This window comes from Amblyomma maculatum, chromosome 5, assembly GCF_055883805.1.
Source record: "Amblyomma maculatum isolate TAMU_Amacu chromosome 5, ASM5588380v1, whole genome shotgun sequence".
Taxonomy (NCBI): domain Eukaryota; kingdom Metazoa; phylum Arthropoda; class Arachnida; order Ixodida; family Ixodidae; genus Amblyomma; species Amblyomma maculatum.
The window spans coordinates 161,050,607-161,070,931 of record NC_139348.1 but is presented as its reverse complement, the minus strand read 5'-3'; the positions used below and the strand labels follow the sequence as shown (position 1 = coordinate 161,070,931).

The 20,325-nt window shown below is 45.6% G+C and overlaps 1 protein-coding gene across 3 annotated transcripts in view; it reads right to left on the bottom strand.

Annotated features, from left to right (window-relative positions):
* Nucleotides 1-20,325, bottom strand: part of Ire1 (serine/threonine-protein kinase/endoribonuclease Ire1) — a 62,951-nt gene that overhangs the window by 29,739 nt on the left and 12,887 nt on the right. For all 3 annotated transcript variants that reach the window (XM_084604870.1, XM_084604871.1, XM_084604872.1), the window contains 12 exons: nucleotides 19,887-19,948; nucleotides 18,834-18,893; nucleotides 18,258-18,447; nucleotides 16,305-16,386; nucleotides 15,875-16,004; nucleotides 14,346-14,500; nucleotides 10,895-11,209; nucleotides 9,493-9,559; nucleotides 9,287-9,380; nucleotides 8,271-8,400; nucleotides 3,566-3,725; nucleotides 1,082-1,275 (listed from right to left, as the gene is read on the bottom strand). In XM_084604870.1, coding sequence (XP_084460996.1) covers nucleotides 1,082-1,275; nucleotides 3,566-3,725; nucleotides 8,271-8,400; nucleotides 9,287-9,380; nucleotides 9,493-9,559; nucleotides 10,895-11,209; nucleotides 14,346-14,500; nucleotides 15,875-16,004; nucleotides 16,305-16,386; nucleotides 18,258-18,447; nucleotides 18,834-18,893; nucleotides 19,887-19,948 — 1,639 coding nt within the window. The remainder of the gene's footprint in view (nucleotides 1-1,081; nucleotides 1,276-3,565; nucleotides 3,726-8,270; nucleotides 8,401-9,286; nucleotides 9,381-9,492; nucleotides 9,560-10,894; nucleotides 11,210-14,345; nucleotides 14,501-15,874; nucleotides 16,005-16,304; nucleotides 16,387-18,257; nucleotides 18,448-18,833; nucleotides 18,894-19,886; nucleotides 19,949-20,325) is intronic.

Here is a 20,325-nt window from a genome sequence, read left to right as displayed (position 1 = left end):
CTGCAACGCTCATACTCATCCAGCCAATCTTCCACGTCTGTCTTGTCTTCGCCATTAAATATGGGAGGGTGGCGGATTTTTGTGAGCACGACTGGCTGAGCCGAAGTTGCCGCGGAGGTAGGGGCTGCCTCGGAGGTCATAGTGGTAGTTGTTGACGTCGTTGAAAGCCCAGGTAGATGACGGCCACTGCGCAAATCTAGGTTTTGGCAGTGCAAGGGGTAATCTGTGCGCACGGGGATCTTTGGTCACCTCCATCAAGATGATACGGGGCAGAAGGCTAGCACAGGAAACCACAGCAGGTGATGGGCAAGCGTTCACAGCACAGTAGAGCAGAACACAGCAAGTGTTCAGGCAAGTCCCAACGGTTTCTTCAGCTTCGTCTTCCTTTCGCGTCACTACTGTTTATCGTTCTCTCCTTCAACATCCAGCGACGTGCAGGGCAGATATGTAACAATATATTGGTCCCAGCTATTGCTGCAGCTCTCTCGATACGAGTGCAGTTAAGATATGCTATAGAAAGGAAGTGATGCAACAGTGCTATCTCCGGTCTGTGGTTCCCCTTGTGGATCCTCATTTGCATACATGCGCTTTGCTACTTGCCTTCTCACTGATCCCTTAATTTGTGGGTCTGTCACCTCCTACACACTCACAACCATACTATCATAGGCTAGTACATTATGTGCAAGCCCACCCGAAATCTATCTCGTCCTCCCATCTCAAACCTCGACCACATAACACGGCCGCGTTATGCGAATGGCGACATAACTTGATAACCAATCTGTTCCCCGTCATGCCACCTGCCAACTACCACCTGCCAAAGGCAAACATGCAGACTGGATTTTCTGCAGAATAACAACCCTATCGCAGCCGCATCAATGTAACCTTTCGTAATCAAAAACTTGCACTTTCTTTCTGCCTACATTTATTCCGGAAGACTGCCTCTAGAAAGACCATAATCAATCTCTTTCTCAGTGCAAACTATGTGAAAAAAAGGCGTAGCACCACTACAGTCATGTTGGTGCTCAACCCATGGATAGGAAGAAGAGGCCTGACTGAACAGCCAGCCAATGTGTCTACTCACAGCTCGTCCATGGCCAGATAGCATCTCAGGCGCAATCCACCCGTCGGTGCCGGTGACACCAGACTTGCGTGAGAAGGACAGCCGCCCATGGCTGAGCTTCTTGCAGAGGCCAAAGTCCGAGATCATGGCCTTGGCCTCGCCCGCAGCATTGCGCCGAGAGATGAGCACATTGTGCGGCTTCACGTCCCGGTGCACTGCAAACAACACCCGAGGCCACTACCGGTCATTGTGACAGTCTCAAAAGATGCCTCACTGTAAGGAGCCGCATGCTCATGGAGAGTATCATAGTTTTCATTGTAGTAGCAGCATTGAATTTTTGTTGCATGCTCTTTCTTTCGAATGATCACATGAATGATGAGTGAAGACATCAGTTGAACCTGAACCACCATGTTAACATTTCTTGCACCCAGTAAATAGTTTATAACTGAATTTCTTCTCCGACATAATTTTGATTGTAGATGCAGAAAAAGAATGCTGGCCGTTACATTACAATAAGTGTCCAGATTGTGTAAGGCACGCAAGAATTGCAGCATATTTTGGCTGCATCATTTTCATTTGACCCAAATCTTGCACCAGAGGCCAGAATTACAGGAAGTAAGCAAACAACTATAGTATTATATTGCTGCTTTTGTACGCCTCGTGTGGCTGCAATCACATGTATGACATTCAATGGCTGAAACAGAAGCCAAGGTCACTTTTGAGATGAAATATGCAATTGGTGTTGAAAAGAAATGCACACAGCAATCCATGTTTACTAATGTCTTGCACATAATTCCTATAAAAGGAACAAGCAACTTACTATTCGGCACCCCTACCCATTTGCGGAGCAAGCTCAACAAAGTGAACATGGCAGTCTAATGACCAACATCCATCCTCCATAAAAATGTCTTCACGAACTATTCGGCACATAAAAAAGAGAACCTTTTCACTTGAGAAACACTGAATTAAGCATACAATTCAATGGAGTAATACTTCAGTGGGAGTATAACAGATGTGTAACGTGAGTGCAATGGGAGTATAACAGATGTTTAGCGGGAACATAGCGTTTAGCATGAGTACTATGACAGTATATTCCCACACCATACACCATTATTACTTTATTCCTTAACCCTTTCGCTGTCGGGCGTTTCTGGCCGTAACGCCCCCCCAGTGTTGGCTTGGTTTCAGGGAATGAGCATAGTGATTTATTTTTTATTATGATTGCTATACAAATAACATATAGTCAACGGAATATGCATATTTCAGTGTTCTGCAGGTGTTGTTAATTAGCATCATCATCATTATCAGCCTAATTATAAATTAGATAAATGAGGATAATATAAGAACAAAACTGCTCGATACTCCTTGAGACATCAAATCCGAGCTCGATTTGTATTTATAATCAAAAGAACCATCGCTCCAGTCCACAGTCGAAGGTCCCACGCGGTCAACCATCCAAAAGTAATCGCGCGCATGGAGGGCGCACTTTCGGTGACCCGCACAGCACAGATAAATGGCACGTTGTGAAATCAAGATGACAGAGGGAGATGGAAAGAGGCTAAAACAACCTCCTTTGCTGCTGCTAGCCACAAGCAAGGGCGCGGCAAGAGAGAGCGAAAGCAGCAATCGAGTCATGTGTCGACCTATTGGAGAGGCAACGGTGCGCGAGCCCCTGAACGTGATGCGTCGCAGCAGACATGCCAACAGAATAAAAATAAAAACCTGCAAACCTGCGACAGATGGCAGAACAACCCTTGAACACGTAACTGCACACATGCGCCACGAAACGCGTGCGCCGCATGATTGCTTAGCGCGATAGAGTAGCGCGCGGAGCGACCGCGCCCCCCAGCAAAGAAGGTGGCGGAGGTGGGCGCGGTCACTCCGTACTCTTCAGTATATACGACCAACACAATGCGGGTCGAGAATACGAACTTGTAGAAAGATTTGACAGATGGTGCAGCCTGTTCAAGCGCAGCAACATCGCGCTCAGGTGCGAAGTTTTGAATGCACAATAGAGAACGTACCGGTCATCGATGACACTGTGTGTGGGATGGGGGGGGGGGGGGGGGAGCGCAAAAACGTACCGGTACGTTCGTGACAGTGAAAGGGTTAAAAAGCATTTCATCTACCTCTTGGCAGTATAACAGGCCAACAATTCCCAACAGGAAGTCTAAAGGGGATATTCCAGACAGAGCAAGGCCTCTCTCTCCGCACACAGGCCCCAGCGCACATTTAGTGCTTACAGGTTACACCACCCTGTGCTATGGTACTACACAGCCTATGTTACATTACTCCAGCTCCAAAACTGCTCTAAGCAGAAACAATACATCACTGGCCAAACCGAGCCAGGATTCGAAAAACAAATCCCTCCTAACCCAGGGCAGACCCTACAATCACCCCTGTCACTGATGATGGCTGCTTGATCATATCTTCAAGGTTTCTCTGCCCCGCACATGCTCAAAAGCCACTCTCGCTCAACCCCAGAAAAGAGCAGCAGCACTTCACCAATGTCCAGGGAGTGCAGGTGGTGCAGCCCTGAAGCTGCCTGGTGCAGCAGGGTTGTGGGCTCCAGGTGTCCCCGGTCAAAGTTTGGCTGCTCCACATAGTCCTGCAGAGTGGCCTCGCACAGCTCCAGCGCTATGTAACAGAACTGCCGGTCCTCCTCCTGGAACAGCAGAGTCAGAAAATGCTGCACTCGGAACTACCGGAAAAACTCCACAAAAATGTATTTTGAGATTGTGGATGGGTTGGGCCATCTTAACCTAAGTTTGGTTGTCAATAATACAGAGGACATTGCAGCATGTGGAAGGAGATAACAGAACTAGAGTTGTTGTCAACCCCGTTGTCAACACTACGGACAAAGTCATGCAAAAAAAATTCCAGGGGTGCAAGTATGTTTAAGTGCAGTTCTATTTGGCAGCTCCATTCCAATTTTGGCTCGACCACATCTTAGAAATATGCGTCCCGTTATTGCGTCATACATGACATACATTACTTCCCTTGTTTACCTAGAACTTTTAGAATTCTGTCGTATCTTTGTTGAAGCCTTCAATACAGTCACCAACCGTTTTTTCAGTGCTGACGGGACCCGGGAAATGGTCCAAATAATCGAACAGTCCAAAAAATCGGTGAACATGAAAAAAAAAAAAACTTTTCTGCGAAAAATCACTTCGAAAATCACAAACTTCGCTGCTCCCCACGTTTCGTTTATATGCCGATAACAGGGAGTTATAGCATAGCGCGATCTGCTACTGTAATCGGCTTCCACGCGCTGCTCGTGCGCACATGCTAGTGTGATTCGATATGACGGATGCAGCCTCCAGGCGCACGCTGGATGGTGCAGACACGACAGGTGTGTGTGCTGCTGGGAAGCATGCAACTCACTCAAGGCGGTCACCGCATGCACAGCGGTGCCCCACAGAAGCAGATCACGCTAAGCTGTAACCGCTATAACCCTCTAGTTAGAATATCTCAGCCAGACATGCTTTCGTCATGTCCATGCCATTTCACGACGTACTGCGATATAGTCAATCGTGCCGCGAACGAATGCACATGCCGCACGAAGCAATAACATTCAGTTTCCATGGTTAACAACGGCAGCGAAGACCGCGAGACGGAACTCGCGGGAAAAAAGCCAGCGGAATGAGAGCCCCCATGAATCATGAAATTTGGACACAACCCCCCCCCTAGGTGGTGGCGGCATCGGAGCGAGCTGCAGCTTATTGCCACTGCCTCAAATGGCGATGATGAAATCTAAACGACTGCTTCACCTAGCTTTCATAGCTAGGTGAACCGGTTGTTTGCAAAAACGACGCCCACTCATGTCTAAATGATGCCGAAAAAAACGAGTCTTCGGCTAAAAATGATCTCCACAGTACTGCTCGCGCAAAATTTGGTACTCCGCCGGGGTTGCGCAGCGGTTACGGCGCTCGACTTCAGTGTCCAAGGATGCGGGATCGAACCATGGCCTCGGCGGCCGCTTTTAGATGCAGGTGAAACGCAAGGTGCCCGTGTGCCATGCAATAATGTCAGTGCACGTTAAAGAATCCCAGGTGGTCGAAATTTCCGAAGTCCTCCACTACGGCGTCTCTCATAGCCAGAGTCGCTTTGAAACGTTAAACCGCACAAGCCAAACAAAATTTGGTTTGAAAAATCGAACTTATCGGTCGGGAAAGTGTACACGCTCCGATGGGCCGTGTGACGAATCCTGAATAAAGTCTGAAACGTCACGCAAGTCCAAGTTATTGGAGTCCAAATTATTGGAGTCCGAATCATCGGAGTCCGAAAAATCAGCCAGCTACTTATATAGTATGTCTCTAGGTACACTAGTTTGTTTTTAGGTTTAGAACTTTTCTCCCTAGTTCAAAAGAAATTTGTCCCTAGATGGGAAAACTTGTCCCTAAATCTAGGGATATTGACGTCACATAAGGTATGACGTCACATCCATTCACACATTTTGTTCACAGCTTTCGTTTACAGGATACACTCAAGAGGCAAGAGAGGCTTTCACCTAAAAAAAACTCAAGGTTAGGTTATGTTGATCTCGGTGGGATTAGGCAAACAATCAGTTCTTTATCTCTTGTGCTGCAGCTCAATGCTATCAGCTAATTTTAAAATATTTTGCACAGATGACAGTCTAATGCATGAACGTAAGACAAAACATACGACTTTGCAACAAAGCTTGTTTAGGCTAGGTGAGATTAGGTTGCAATAAACACAGTTCCAGGACCTCATTCAGCACTGCTCAACATCGTCAATTATGCAAGCTGATACACGTGTGAACTTAAACAAGGGACAGTTAGATATTGCAGGGACATTTGCCACAACAGGGCAATGCCACGCTAGTAAGGTAAAGCCATCACAGCAGTTCAATGAACTTTGAAGAATCATTGAATGTATCCAGTTAATTATGAGGCCTGATGCACAAATCAAAATGAACAAACAACTGAGCAGAAAAGGGTGGGGAAATGAAGACCTTGTTACGACTAAGGCCTCTAGCTTCTCAGGATTTTGCAAAAAATCAGACTTATGCAATTTCTCTCGAAAATGCATGCTTACAGCGACATTCTTTCTTTTGATGCCACTGCTGTTACAGACATCAGTAGGAATATCAGCATGATGGAAAAATGATTATTTCATCTTATTTAAGCAAATACAACTTGAGGGATAAATTCAGAAGTTGAAAGAAATTCAAAAGAAGTACAGTCGTGCCCCGTTAATATGACCCCCGTTAATATGGACGACCCGCATTATGGGCAGTTTTTCTGGGGACGAAACTTTTTCAATGTATTTATGCCTCGTTAATATGGAAACTCGCTGTCCGGACAATGGACAGGGGAAGAATGCACGCGCCACACTTGGGCCCATGTATTTTTGTCTCGTTAATATGGACAGCGCTTGAAAAAAATCAGAGGAGTCCGAACGCAAGTTAAAGAAGGGCGCGCCGCCCGCGAACCTACCCGACAGCTGAAACGGCGGGATGCCTGAACGAGTCCTGTGGGGTTGGAAAGAACCAAAGCCGGCGCGTCGCCGTTTTAAGGAAGGGGGGAGGGGGGGGGGGGCGCAAGAGCGGAGAGGAGCGTACATAGCAAACCGAGGGCCAGCGTAAGAAAGACCCCGAAAGGGGGAACCAGGAGGCTTCTGGGTGCAGCGGAAGTGCCGCCGCAGTCGGGAAAGCAACAACATGTGGTCGCAATAAATTCTGCTGAACGTGAACAGAGAGGCCGGTAAAAGCGTAAAAAAGAAATGACAGGACGAAAGACAAGTGCCTACAGTGGCGGTGGGAACTGAAGTTTTCTTTCCCAAAGCGCTATGTGTGTTCCATGAAGCCGTTAACGCTTTTCGGTGAGAGTTAAGACACGCTCGCAAAGTACAGCGACAAAAGAGGCGACGTACGAACACGCAACCCGGACCGGGCGTCCCGTCCTGGACGCGCTTCCCTCTCATGCTCCTGGTTTTCGTCCTTGTTGCGCTGTCGAACGGCCAAACTTTGCCCACTAGGCGGTCCGTATGTCGGCTCCGCTTTGAGTCAACGATGCGGCCTTGACAAGGTCTGAGCTCTTCGTAGTCGGCTAGCCGTCGCTCTAAACTGTACTTCAGCTTGCAGTGTTTGTTTTATGGAAACACATAAAAACGGCGCCAAGAAGCTGGGATGTTCGATAGCCCTCTGCATAGCAGCTTGCCAGCTTGACTCCTTCGCTTTCTTACAGAAACAGTACAAGGCAAAAAAAGAATCAGAAGAACGGAAAGGCAGAAAGGTTAACTAGGCAAAAAAAGTGCACAGCATCAGGAGCCTGTAGCCCTGAACTTGAGTCTGGCTTTTGGCATGGCGGGAGTTAAACGCAAAAGAACAGAGCTGAACGTAGGCGCGAAGAAATCTGTGAATACAAGCGGCAAAAGCCATCTCAATTAATCCAAGCTGCGAGGGACTAGTATCGGCAGCTCAGCTGTTTCCTCGCCTCAGGAGAATCTCAAGCAGCTACTTATCGGCTACTTAGCTCAGTGAAGAGCACATTTTGGAAGTGGCGGTGAGTAGAGAATCAGACGCTGATTCATCGCCCAGTGGGGAGTTCGTGCTCGAAAGTTCGACCAACACAAAGCCCAACATCACGGGTGTCATGGTAAGCCAGTCACTTCAGGCTGCATTACAATTTTTCGAAGACAACAATGACAAGGATAATGCACTCAAATGTGCCAGTGTTCTGTGAAATTTTGAGTCCAGTGCACACCGTTATGTACAAAAGCAGTCGTTAATTACAATTCTCTTTTCTCAATAAAATCCTTTTTGTTTTTTATTCATGACTCGTTATTATGGATGACTCGCTTTATGGACAGTTTTGGTCGGGAACCAAAGTGTCCATATTAACGAGGCACGACTGTATATAGATTATGTCGCAATCTCAAAGTGACCATGCCATCCAAAGTAAAGGGCCCACCAAGTTACCATCTCCTAACAACTCTTGTTCCTGATCGCTAAGGTCAGTTCAGCTACTTTGAAATGCTCCAAAAAGAAAAAAATGCTCATGCTATTCCAACTATATAATGCGAGGTACATTCTAAAGCTCTGTTTCATGATTCCTGCGGATTCCTTGCTCTCAAACCATGGAATTTAACATTATCCATAGCTGTGCAAGCCAGGGGCCTTGGCTCAAAGCCCCTGGCTTCAAGGAAGCACAAATAACAGTGGGCATTTTCACTAATCTATAAATACCATGCAGAAGTAGCGGACAACGTTTGGGTGCTCGTCAGACTCTCGAAGCAGGTCCACTTCCCGACTCGCCAGGCTGATACAGTCCGGCAAGATCCGCTTCACTGCAACAGGGCGCTTCTCAAAAGTGCCCCTGCATCAACCAAATGCAACAAAATACAAAAACAAGATAAACTTGTATCAACAGTTTCAACTTCATGTAATGTTGCAACATGTAAAAAAAAAGGTCCTTCCCGTTTCATTCTTAGCTCTCGTCTCTTCATACTTGTCGTAACACCTTACATTCCATTAGCCCATACATTAATGACCAAAAAGCTTCAACTCGTTACTAGAGAGAGAGAGAGAGAGAACACTTTATTTGCACCTGTCAAAGAGTATGGATGATCGGGTGAGACGCACCTCCCCTTTTGTTATTTTCCTTTATGGTGCTTTTCCTTTAATACCAGCACCACTTATATAAGCCAAAGAAGCAGGCCCACCAAAGCATACAGAATGGCCCCAGTGGTAAATTATAATAATAAGGATTCTCATCACTTTTTCAACGACAGGATCATAGATGGTGGTTTACACCTCATAACAGCACTTATTTTGTTTGAAGAGACAAAACCCATTCTTGAACGACACAACCCACAAAGCACGACATGAGCAAGTAGAAATTGTAGAAAAAGCTTACTATTGTTGGCTATTATTAATTCACACTCCCTTAATTCAAGTGTCCTGTTTACTAGATATCCACATTTTTGGCCCGTTCAACATCAATTACGACGATGATAGATGACACAAAGGCATATTTGGCCAAAGAGCATCGAATACAAGGTGGCTGACCAGTCCCATTGACATCACGCATGTAAAAAATACTTCTATTAATTCCAGTTATGTATATTTAAGAAAACATGGCTCAGTCACCTTGAGAAGGAAGCGAAATACAGGCACACACAAAAAAAAAGATAATCCCCACCTCATCATTTTGCTGAATCGTTACAATGTCACAATGGGTGAAACCAGGAGTTTTTGCTTACTTGAACACAAATGTCCCATTGCAGCCACGACCAATCACGTCCCGTGTGTCAAAGCTGATCTTTCCAATCTGACAAACGCCATCTTCCGTTACTTCTACATGGACGGAAAGAAATAACAAATTCACAAAACAGAAGTTGCATCACATTTGCTGTGCTTCAGAAAAGAAAAGAAGAACAAAAAAAAGTAAGTTAGAAAGTAAGCTTACCAAGGAATTGACTGCCGCCACTGACTCGAAGGTTTCCACTCCGTGACGAACGTTGGTATTCTCTCGCCTGGTATGAAGAAAAAATAAAAATGATAGCCAGTTCAGTGTGGTTACACCAACTGCGCATTTGGTGCATTACCACTCAGGTTTTCAGAAAACTTCTGTTTCAGGCCACACGTACGTTCCGGCATATGGTAATAAGCTACCATATTACTGTGAAAGACCAGCAGACATTGATACAAGCCCCAAAGCCATACAAACATGCATGCATGGCCTAAGAGTAGCCTGTCTGAATCCGAATCCAAGGGCTCGATTCCCATCTACAGTGAAACTTCACTTGAACGAACTTCAAGGGACCTTAGGAAAAAGTCTGTTGAAGTGAAAGTTTGCTGAACTGAAACAAGTGCGTGGAAGCTTATTTCCATTAGCTCCAAAAAACATCAGGTGTTCAAATCACATAACGATCCATTTATTTATCACGTAGTGTGGATGCGTAAGCATTAAGTGCTGCTGTTTTGTTTCTTAATCGAGTTAGTCCGACGAGTTTAGCTCAGTTTCACATGTCTTTTTGCGTGGTTTCAAGTGTGAATTTGGATTTACTAGCCTAGACCTTTCCAAGAATATATTAACAACAGCTTTAATATCAATAGTTATATATGATGATTAATTAAAGAAAATTAATTAGGACTTACAATTTGTTCAGTACAATCATACTCTGTATAAGCTTATCAAATTATATACTGTCACATGCCCAGCACCGCGCGGCCTCAGCGCTGGGCCGCAATGACGACAAAGTGGTTGTTGGCACGTGGAGAGTGCTCGGGCCGGACATTGTTCAAAGATTTGCAGAACGCTTCATGGGTCTGCTGCGTCGCTCTGTGTCCGCACAGCGGCTACTCGCACGTCTGAGGCTCTTTGGGTCGTGACTATATTACTTGGCGTAGCCGTAAGGTGAATTTAATCATAATTAACTAACTAATTGTAATTAAGACCCACAATTAGTTTAGTGCAATCAAGCTTGACATAAGCTTATCCAATAATATGTGATGACATTGTAGCCTAAAGTTATCACAGCTGATTATCAATAATTCATTACGACCTAATATTGGCCCAGCACAATTATACTTGACATCAACTGTCAGTCGATATAACTCGTGTAGCCATTACACTCGACATAAGCCAGCTTCTGGGTCTGCGGATACATTCTGTACACACAATCTGCGGAGACAATCTGCTCGTGCCACGCCAGCGCCAAGTAACAGTATGCATTAAAAGCAATGTGCAATGCTTTCAGGCTAGCTCGTCAAGCCCATCAAAGAGAGACAGTTCTCTTTCAGCTCCACCACAAGGTTTTCAAAGCCAACGCGAAAGCCCTAGTCAAACCCAGAGCACAGGTCCTCACCTGTGGGTAGAGGTAAGCTACGGCTCCTGCCATGCCGCCCAGCAGCAGAACGAGGGCAAGCTGGAACCATGCCGTTTGGCCCGAAAGGGGCAGGAGCGCGTCATCTGGCTGCCACGGCTGTGTCTCCACCGCTGCATCGCGGACGCGCTTCTGGTGCGTCCTACCTCCGCGACCCCGGTGGCTCTCTTTCTTCGTCCGGTCGACCACCTCCCCGTAAGGGAAGAAGGGAGGAACCGACCTCCAGCTCCTCCCATCATCCCCAATGTCCCAGCTGACACCAGGGTCGTGACCTTCACTGTCCTTGCTTGGGATAACCTTTGAGACAATGCCACGAAAAGCATGGTAAGCTCCCACCGACAAAAAAAGAAAAAAAGAAAGGTCTAAGCTGGTCCAGAACGAAACAAAAGGCAAATTTATCACTCTGCTTGTTCATGAAGTACCGAGCAGCCCAAAAGAAAATGACAACTAGAACACTAATACCCCAGTCAGACGAGCAAGTTTAGTGTCACTTTCAACTAGTGAAACTTGCCTTTAGTGTAATTCGCATCATGTCACACAATGAACTTTAATGACACTCGCTGCTGAACACAATCGGCGTGAAGTGAGTTTGGTGAACTCACTACACTTTGTCCGGCAGGCGAGTGTGTAACCTCGACAGCAGCGCATCCATACATTACTTATATATGTTTGAGAATTACAACGTTTTGAAATTTTTATCCTAATTTCTTGAGCGTTTCTTCTATTAGGCACAAGATTTAAGCTGTCACCAACTAAAAACAATCAATGCAAACACTTGAATCGCTACCCTCGCTCTCAGTGCTTGCGCTAAGGCGAAAGCATTCTTCTGCTGCTGCACTTAGATGATATGCAATATCTCAAGTGGCACCAATGAGGCTGGAGTTACTTGTACTCAATTTCTAGAAAATTGTCACCCGACACGGCATTTCACTCAAGAACAGGCCAGAGGCAGCACTGCTTTTCCTCTCGCAAGCCGCCAGCGCCAAGCCAGCATCTTTACCGCGCATCCGGCCCTGCTGTCACCGACTCACTGGCGTCAAAAAAGTGTGTGAAAATTTGTTTTTCTCATAAATAATAAGCCCTGGAGTAAATAAATGTAAAAATTAATTCTTCTTATGGATCGTTAACCCATGCAGAGTCGCTAGTAGGAGTAATAGCTGCAATCATGGAGGAAGGAAACAACTAAGGAGAGGCCCTTGCCATTCCCAATGCATGGAGAAAGTGTGGAAGAAGTGACGTCAAAATTTAGGGCTAGCCAAGTCGGACCATTAGCAACGGCATCGCTGTTGCTATGAAAACTCAGGCCGCTAGCAACAACGTTGCTAGGTGCCCGAGGTACGTGAGCGACGCGCAGAATGAAAATGCGGAGGGTAAAGGAGGAGGAGAGACGTTGCAGCGTCTGGTCGCGTCACGGCGCGGCCGCGCTGGCTTCAAAAAAGTGATGTCAGGGACTCTCCCAAGTTCTTTCCTTCCTTCATGGCTGCGATACAACCTAATTTCGGCGCAGCTCACTCGGTCAGCTTGTACACGTATACGCTAGCTCCACTCTTAAGTCGTCACAGAATTGAATCGCACTTTTCGCTTATTATCAACAGACAGTAAGGTTAGCAATAAGGTAGTGCCACGAGTGAGCCATGTATCCTATTAAGCTGGCCAATACGAAAGCGCCGCCCGCCGATGCTTCGATGTGAAACAAACTATAGGCCTAGCTACGACTACGGAGGAGCACACGGCCAAGCGCTACTTGCACCATGCGCTCTGCTGGCCACGGGCACTCACGGACGGCACTACAGAGGAAAGCTAGTAGCATCCGGTGCTGCGAACGCTGCGAGCTTCTGGCCTACTTTCCTGATGCGGCAGGGGCCGGACCTTTTCTGACGTTGTGATGCACGCTAAGCAAACACTGAAGACGTGACGATATTGCCGTGCATGCGTGCTGCGCCACTGGACAGTTTAGGCTGCACAGAAGCGCCGTTGGACAGGCACTGAGACACTGCCTATTATTGTGTTGCTCTTAAAACATGATTTCGTGTGAAAAATGCACGCTGCTCTGAATCAGACAGCTCATGCACTTTTAGCACTCGAACACCGGTGACCCCGCTCCATACATAGGAGCTACTGGCATTTTCTCGGTTAACGATGCAAACCAAAGTCGCAAAGCTAGGTTCTCAATAACCGCGGCTAGCAGCGCAACTATATAGCATAAACGAGGTCGGTTTTGCATGTAAACAGCAGTAGCCATGCACGTTAGCGAAAGTGCGGTCAAGCTAGCATGCCCGTGCGACATCGTGATGCTTTTTTAGTCAAAACTATGTACAATCGCCGACCATTTTTTTCGGACTAGACGGAAAACGAGAAGACCGCGAGATGGAACTCATGGGAAAAAAGTGAGCGGAACGAGAGCCCCCGTGAATCACGAATGCACCGAACCCCCCTTCCCCATGGGTGGCGGTGGTGAGTGGTAGCGGATGGAGCTCACGCTGTTTTCAATCCGATTGTGCGCTCTTTATGGCAGCCGAGATGAAAAGGTTGCACATTCGCTTACTGCTACTGCCTCAAATGGTGACAATGAACAAAAAGCCTAGCCAAATGAGTTTTTTGCCTAGCTTTCACGGCCGTGCAAAACCGGTTGTTTGTGAAAACGACGCCCGCTCACATCTAAGTGATGCCAAAAAAAACTAGCCTTCGGCCAAAACACGATCTCCATAGTATTGCTCGCGCCAAGTTCGGTCCAAAAAATCAAAATTTTGGACACCATAGGGTCCGAAATATTGGTTGTGAAAATGTACATGCTCCTATGTGCTGCGTGACGGTTCCTGAATAAAGTTCGAAAAGTCCGAATTATTGGAGACCGAAAAATCGGTCAGCTACTGTATTCAGATGCACAAATAAACTCTGAATATTAGCTTGTGGTAATTGTGCTCGGAATAAAAATAAATTTTAAGGTATTCTCGCGAAAACAAATTAATTTCCACATAGGGCTGCAGCATCCATAAGGGCACTGCCGTCATTTCAATATGACACTTGATTTTTCCGTGACAGCAAGCACTGAAAGTGTCATTGTTACTATGTAAGTGCACTTCGGGAAAGTGTCACTAACCTGCCCGCGTGAAAAGGATATAACTTACTTTTTCACCATGTTTGCAGCCTATAACACTTTTTTTTTTATGTTCCGGCTGGCTCAAAAATGGTTCCCTTGTGCAAATGCAGCATAAATAGTGCCTTGAAACTAACTCACAACAAATGTCTTTGCTGATTGAGGCCTACATGCATTTCAGTATTGTTAGAATGGGAGGAAGCAAGGCATGCCCACTTCTATTCCAAGCCAATATGTGAAATGAGGACACACCATACATAATGTTCGTATTTACATGAATGTGCACGTGTAACCGCCTCACTAGACATAAAGGAGAAGCTTTGTTTCTCTGCATACCCGCTCCTCAGAGTGCGCCCCTTCCGAAAAAGCCTCGCGCTGGTCCCTGATGTGGTGGAAGGTTCCTGGGTCTTCAGACTGTGACGGCCTCTGGTAGCCAATCTGGAGCCTCGAGTAGAGTACGGCCACCATAGTGTTTGGGTACTCATAATAGCCTGTTGAAATGAAGAGAGTACAGACATCATGCACTGTTCCCGTGACAAGTCGCAATAAGAAAATAGTGCTACAACTACGTCTCATCGTAACACACTTGGAAAACACAATGTGAAAACACAAACCGGGACATTCACAAGCGCTTCACAGCATGCCGCTCCCTATCCTAAACTAAATGTAATGAAGTCAGGTGTCAAATGCCTTAAGTTAACTGTTCACAATGCCCATAAAGGCATGCCCAGACGAAGACAAGTCCACTTGTCGAAACGTTGGCTCATCTGCGACCTGAGGCGTACCCTATTTATCCTTGTTCGGTTCTTTTTTTTTATAGACAAAACAAGGTTAATACAGAATGCCCGCAAACATTCTCACTTCTCAATGTTTCCTATTCAATTTGGCGACACTCTTGACTTACACAACGCCGACAATGAAAACGAAGGACTCTAGTTCGCTACACACTGCAGTTCAATTGCAAAGACCTTATTTCCGATTGATAAGACAGCTTCAAAGTGTAATGTGTGTTCGTAATCTTGAACAATGCTTAAAAGTATCTAGACCTTTTTCTAATTAAATATCTACATCTCTTTCTACATAAAAGTATCTACATAGAAAGAAAAATGGGGCACATCTCTGTTCCGACAAAAGGCTAGGCCCTCCAATCCATCCACGAAATGCAGTCACTCTAGCTGGCATACTAAGCTCTCGCTAAGCGCTATGCAAAACATCCGTGACCACTAAAAACGCACCAATAAATTCATCCTCAAATATTTAGTACAAGAGTAAAACAAGAGTAAGAGTAAACACAGTAAAAAGTTGGGCCAACTGGTAAACTAGTAGCTTCATTTTTCTTTCCTCTGCTATGTTCCCTCCTGTCTTGAGTTCTCCACCCGTGCCAGTCATTTGGAAATTGTGACCTTAAAGATATGCCAACAACAAAACTCCTCAAATTTGTACTTCCAGTAAAAATCTCCGGCTCTTCCTGGTTGCGTCAACACCTCTCCGGCTGCAAAAAATCAGTTTATTGCCAAGAAAACCACACCTGAAAATTTTCCCACAACCAGATTCAAGGTCGCAATGTTTGCACCAAAAAGTTCGCAGTGATGACCGTTTCGTAGTGAACGGTAATCCAAGCCTCTGGGATCTACACTCAAAATAACTCTGTCAACACGTCGCAGTCTAGTCAATACAACTGGCCTTTGCTGACGATGCCTGCATTCATTTATGGGCCTTTCTCTAGCTGACGAAAAGCCATGTTTTCATGAAAGCAGAATCTCTGGATTTAGAATATGGTAATCTTAGTAAATAGGCCTGCTCCAATTTGTCTCCAATGACCCAACACTTGAAAGCAGCTCCACCAAATGCAGCATAATACTGACCGGAAACGAAAGATCTCTTTCTCTTCACATCTTCTGAAGACGACTCAAAGTCGGCGCCCTGAGACGATTTAGCTGCACGGTCGGTCGGTGAAGTCGGACCTTCCAGGAGGGGCACTCTACGGTCTCGTGTCTAGTGTTCATAGAAGAAAGAAAAATAGAGCGTGTTTTGCTCCAGGAACTTGCCAATGATAACAACCACAAAAAAGACAACCAGACTGAAGTACGACAGAACGTCTAGCTACTCTTAGCGAGATGAGTACACTTGATGCTTACAAGGCTCCTTCTTTGTGTAACAAACGACAAACACATGAACGTGGTGAACATGAACGTGCACCGAAGCGAAGATATGCCTGGCTAAAACAGCTGGTGCCGCAGAAATAGCAAATGGCAATGAACGAGTCTTAGCGGCGGCAAACTGATTTGTACTCACCGCCATCACCGGCATGTTCTTGTCAACAAGGGCTGCAAGAGCATAGCTTGCCTTGGCATGTTCACCCACGTACAGCGCTGGACTGCACCGGAAAAGAAATAAACACATGCGCGTATAACATGTAATAATCTACATGAGATGAGCGACATCGAGTAGAACCTTGGTGACATGAATCTCACAGTCGTAAAAAATTTGCATCATCAAAACAAACAGAAGCATAAAAAAGCATTCACGCAGATCCTTTAGAGCTGAGGGGATTCAATTATGGCCACCTGCCTGCCACCGCAAACTTCTCGCAGTGCACAAAGAGTGACAGACAATGACGACGCATCGATGATGTGCAGGTACTGCGCCGCCACAAACTGCTCCCTGTGAGTACAGCGCGACAAGATACCACGTCATCGGCAATGCCAATGCACGGGTCGCGCGTCGCTGAAAGCTGCTCCTTGTGCATACAGCACGACAAGCAATCGCAGAGTCAACGATGTGTAGGCAGTGCGTAGTGTTCAAGGCTGCAGTCATGGTTTGCGTATTAATTTATATCATTATTAGTGGTGACGTGGAAGAGCGTTTGGAACATCCGAAGCTCTGCACATTGTACACAGTGCACACCGGCTGGAGAATTTTATGAATAAGTCTCATCCCCAAATTTGTATCAACTGAATTCGCATCAATAAGATTGTTGCATTGCAGGTACTAATAATGTAATAGTAGTTGACAAACATTTTTTTGTCAAACAACAGTTTTTGTCAAAAAGATTAAATCCAGGCTAACAATAAAATGCAAGACTTCCACCTCAATGGAAAAGAGAATCACGTCGAGCACTCTAAGATAAAGGTCAGAAGACACCAAAATCTTCACTTCCCTTTGACCTCAACACTTGCAGGCAAATTTTTGATCTTTCTAATGCACTCGCAGAACACATGTGCCTGATAAGCCTGTGCTACTGAGATAAGCTTAACACTTATAAAGGCAGCCACAGTTATCTCGGCCACCAGCCACACTTGTCACCACCAAGTTCAGCTTAGAGAAGCCGCAGCCTACAGAATACATCAAGCAGTGAGGAAAAACAGATGCTGTGATCTCTCAAAAGAGACAGACTGAAACACATTTAGCAGTGAGGGTCAGCAAAATAACTACTATTTCCAACAAATAAGCACAGCCATAAAAACCAGAAGTAGGTAGACCTAACCTTTTAGTATGAAGACATACGATAAGGTGCTTTAGACATTAAAACAACTGGAGAGTGAGTCTGCATGCCCTATTCAAAGGTGAATGAATGAGTGTGTCCTAGCGATCCTTTAAAATGATTTCTCCATGAAAAGGTCGCTGGGCAAACCCCAAATGACGAGAAGCAGGTCACTACACAATGGACTGAAAAGAGAGCTAACTAGGAGGCACAGTAAAAGCTGCACAAGATGAAGGCAGTCCTTTGTTAGGCGCACGATTTGGAGTGAGGAAAAAAAAACAAAGTTACTTAAAAGGAGACATGCTTTAGACAAATTGCACCTGTATTATGTGCTCGTGGATCATGAAAGAAAGCAATATTGACAGAGGTCAGAATGCCTTGAGACAAGAGAAACAAAGAAAGTCAGGTTCCCCTTGTCACCTCTAAATATTATATGCTGTCAGCAGAAAGTCTTCAGAGAGAATTTCAATTGTTAAACATCACTGATTATTTGATTCACAGATTTCCGTACGCCAAATACAATAATGTAGGCTGCAAGACATGCTATAGAAGAGAGGAGTTCATAGTTCATTTCAATCACCTGACGTTGACGAAGGTGCTTCTACATCCCACCACAAAATGCAGTCTTGGCAAGCACAATTAAATGCATAAACCGACGATGCCTCAGCTCTTGAGCTACAGCAGAGGGTGTCCCAAATCAACCTGGCTTTATACTTTTTCTGTCTTGGCAAAAGAGGGAAAGGAAACCATTTGCAGCGCCTCACTAGAGAGTGGTATGCTGTGACGGTTCCAGCAGGTTCTTGTTCCAGGAGGAGCGCTTCAGTCGTCCTGTGATGTCCTCCAGGGTGCGCTGTGCAACGGGCGTGAACGGCAGCCGCCGCAGCGAGCTCTCTTCGCCAACATCGTAGACCGCAACGACCGGACTTCCCAACTCCCGCTCCCACAGGAAGTCACCTGCAGTCAGTCGACAGGTCACACAATTTCCCCAAGCATCGCAGCAACAGGCATGCGTAGAACCCATGCTTAGCTCGCACCTGTTGCTGGGAGTCTACTCAAAAAAGCATCGCCGAACGCCTGTGTCACAAATAGGATGACAATGCCGGTAAAATGTGCACTGGTACATCATGTACTAATGCACATAACATGTATACATAGCGCACTAGTACCTAGGTGAAATGGTGCGACCCATGCTTATGTTTTACCCTAGACCAGAATTTGCGACCTCCTGTATGGCATTTCCATGCACTTGAGACAGATTACCCCCCTAAAAAAAATGCAAAACTGTAGGTGCACTAGCGAAGAATGTAAGTCCTGCACAAACAAGCAAAGCATAACCTCACCAGTCTCCTTGTTGAAGGTCAGCACACGACCACCTTCACTAGACGTGAAGTGGGCAAGGTCTGAAAATGAAAAAAAAGAAGCAGACGAAACAAAGGAATCAGAGGAGAAAAGCACATGAATTTATATTGCAGCCAAGTGGACATATTGTTCAGTACCTGCAGGCACATTTGAAAAAAGTGCAGCACATACCTTTTGGGCATCAAACTTTGACCGAACACCGAACAGACTTTGATATAAAGGTAGTGCGATTAGTGTTCAGCAAGAAGCTCATTATTAACCTTGAGCGGAGTCCCCTATCAACAATCAAATTCGAGATAAATACGTACATTAAATGCAAACGCAATTACCTGAGCTCCATGTGATACCGCGAGGCAGGCACTTCTTGCTCAACCAGAATTACAGAATTTGCATGAATATGAGAGTAAATTTATCCACACCCCATTGTGGAAACAATAAGTCTAGTTTACAGAAGAGCTGAACATCGCTTTATCCAATTATATAGCAAGAGCCAGACTGCCCATTCTGTTATCACCCACAACTCATTAAAGGCGTTTAAAGAAAAGGAAAATGTGTCCGTTGAAAACACGCAACAATCATTGTGTGTCTTCGCACATAATAGGTCACGGAGCCCAGTCACAAAAGCACGAGTTCCTTTGATTTGCAACATCTGTGTCTAGTTTCAAGTCTTCACACCAACGGCTGGTAGACTGACTCACTCAGGCTTCTATTAACAATCAGCACATTTCATAGAGCTAAAAATGTGATAGAGGTAATTTTATTTTTGTTTGAAAAAAGTAGAGGAAAACAGCAAGAATTAGAAGGCACAAACTGCGTCGGCACCTTGCCTGTGCAATGGGAAAACCGGCTGACATTTTGTAAATGCATCACGAATCAGACAAAACAGGAAAAAAAAATTAAACAAAAGGTGACAAGCACGGCAGCTGGCAAATGATGGATGAAGGCTTTAAAAGCAGCCAGCGCTTCTTAACTGCACACCTGCCCCCAGAAAAAAGCTCTGTGCAAAAAATCGCGCATGGATTTTCTCTGCTCACCATATTCCTTGGCAAAGTCTGGTGCTGCCTGAGCCGCATAGTCAAAGAAGGACGCATTCCACCTGGGTGGGAAATGAAATGAATGGGAAGACCTAAGGGACGCTCGGCACACTGACGTAACGAAAATCTTTATATGGCAGCAGAATCTGCCACGTTTAGAATGCGACGGCAGAATCAAGCTTTAAGTGAAAATGAACCATGTGCAGACAAATACAAGGTTTCAAAGTGAGCAAATTTCCCCAATGCATCATAATTACTGGCACCTTAGAAAGCCCCTGCAAACCTCTAAAAACCTCCCATTTGCAACCTCTAACAGCTGTGAACAAACAGAGACTTTAGTCATTATACTATGCACCACCTTTTTTAAAAAGTCTATGACAAACAGCAGCTCAGCAAAGCTAAAAACAACAAAAATTCTTGCAGCTGTGTGAGGGTAACT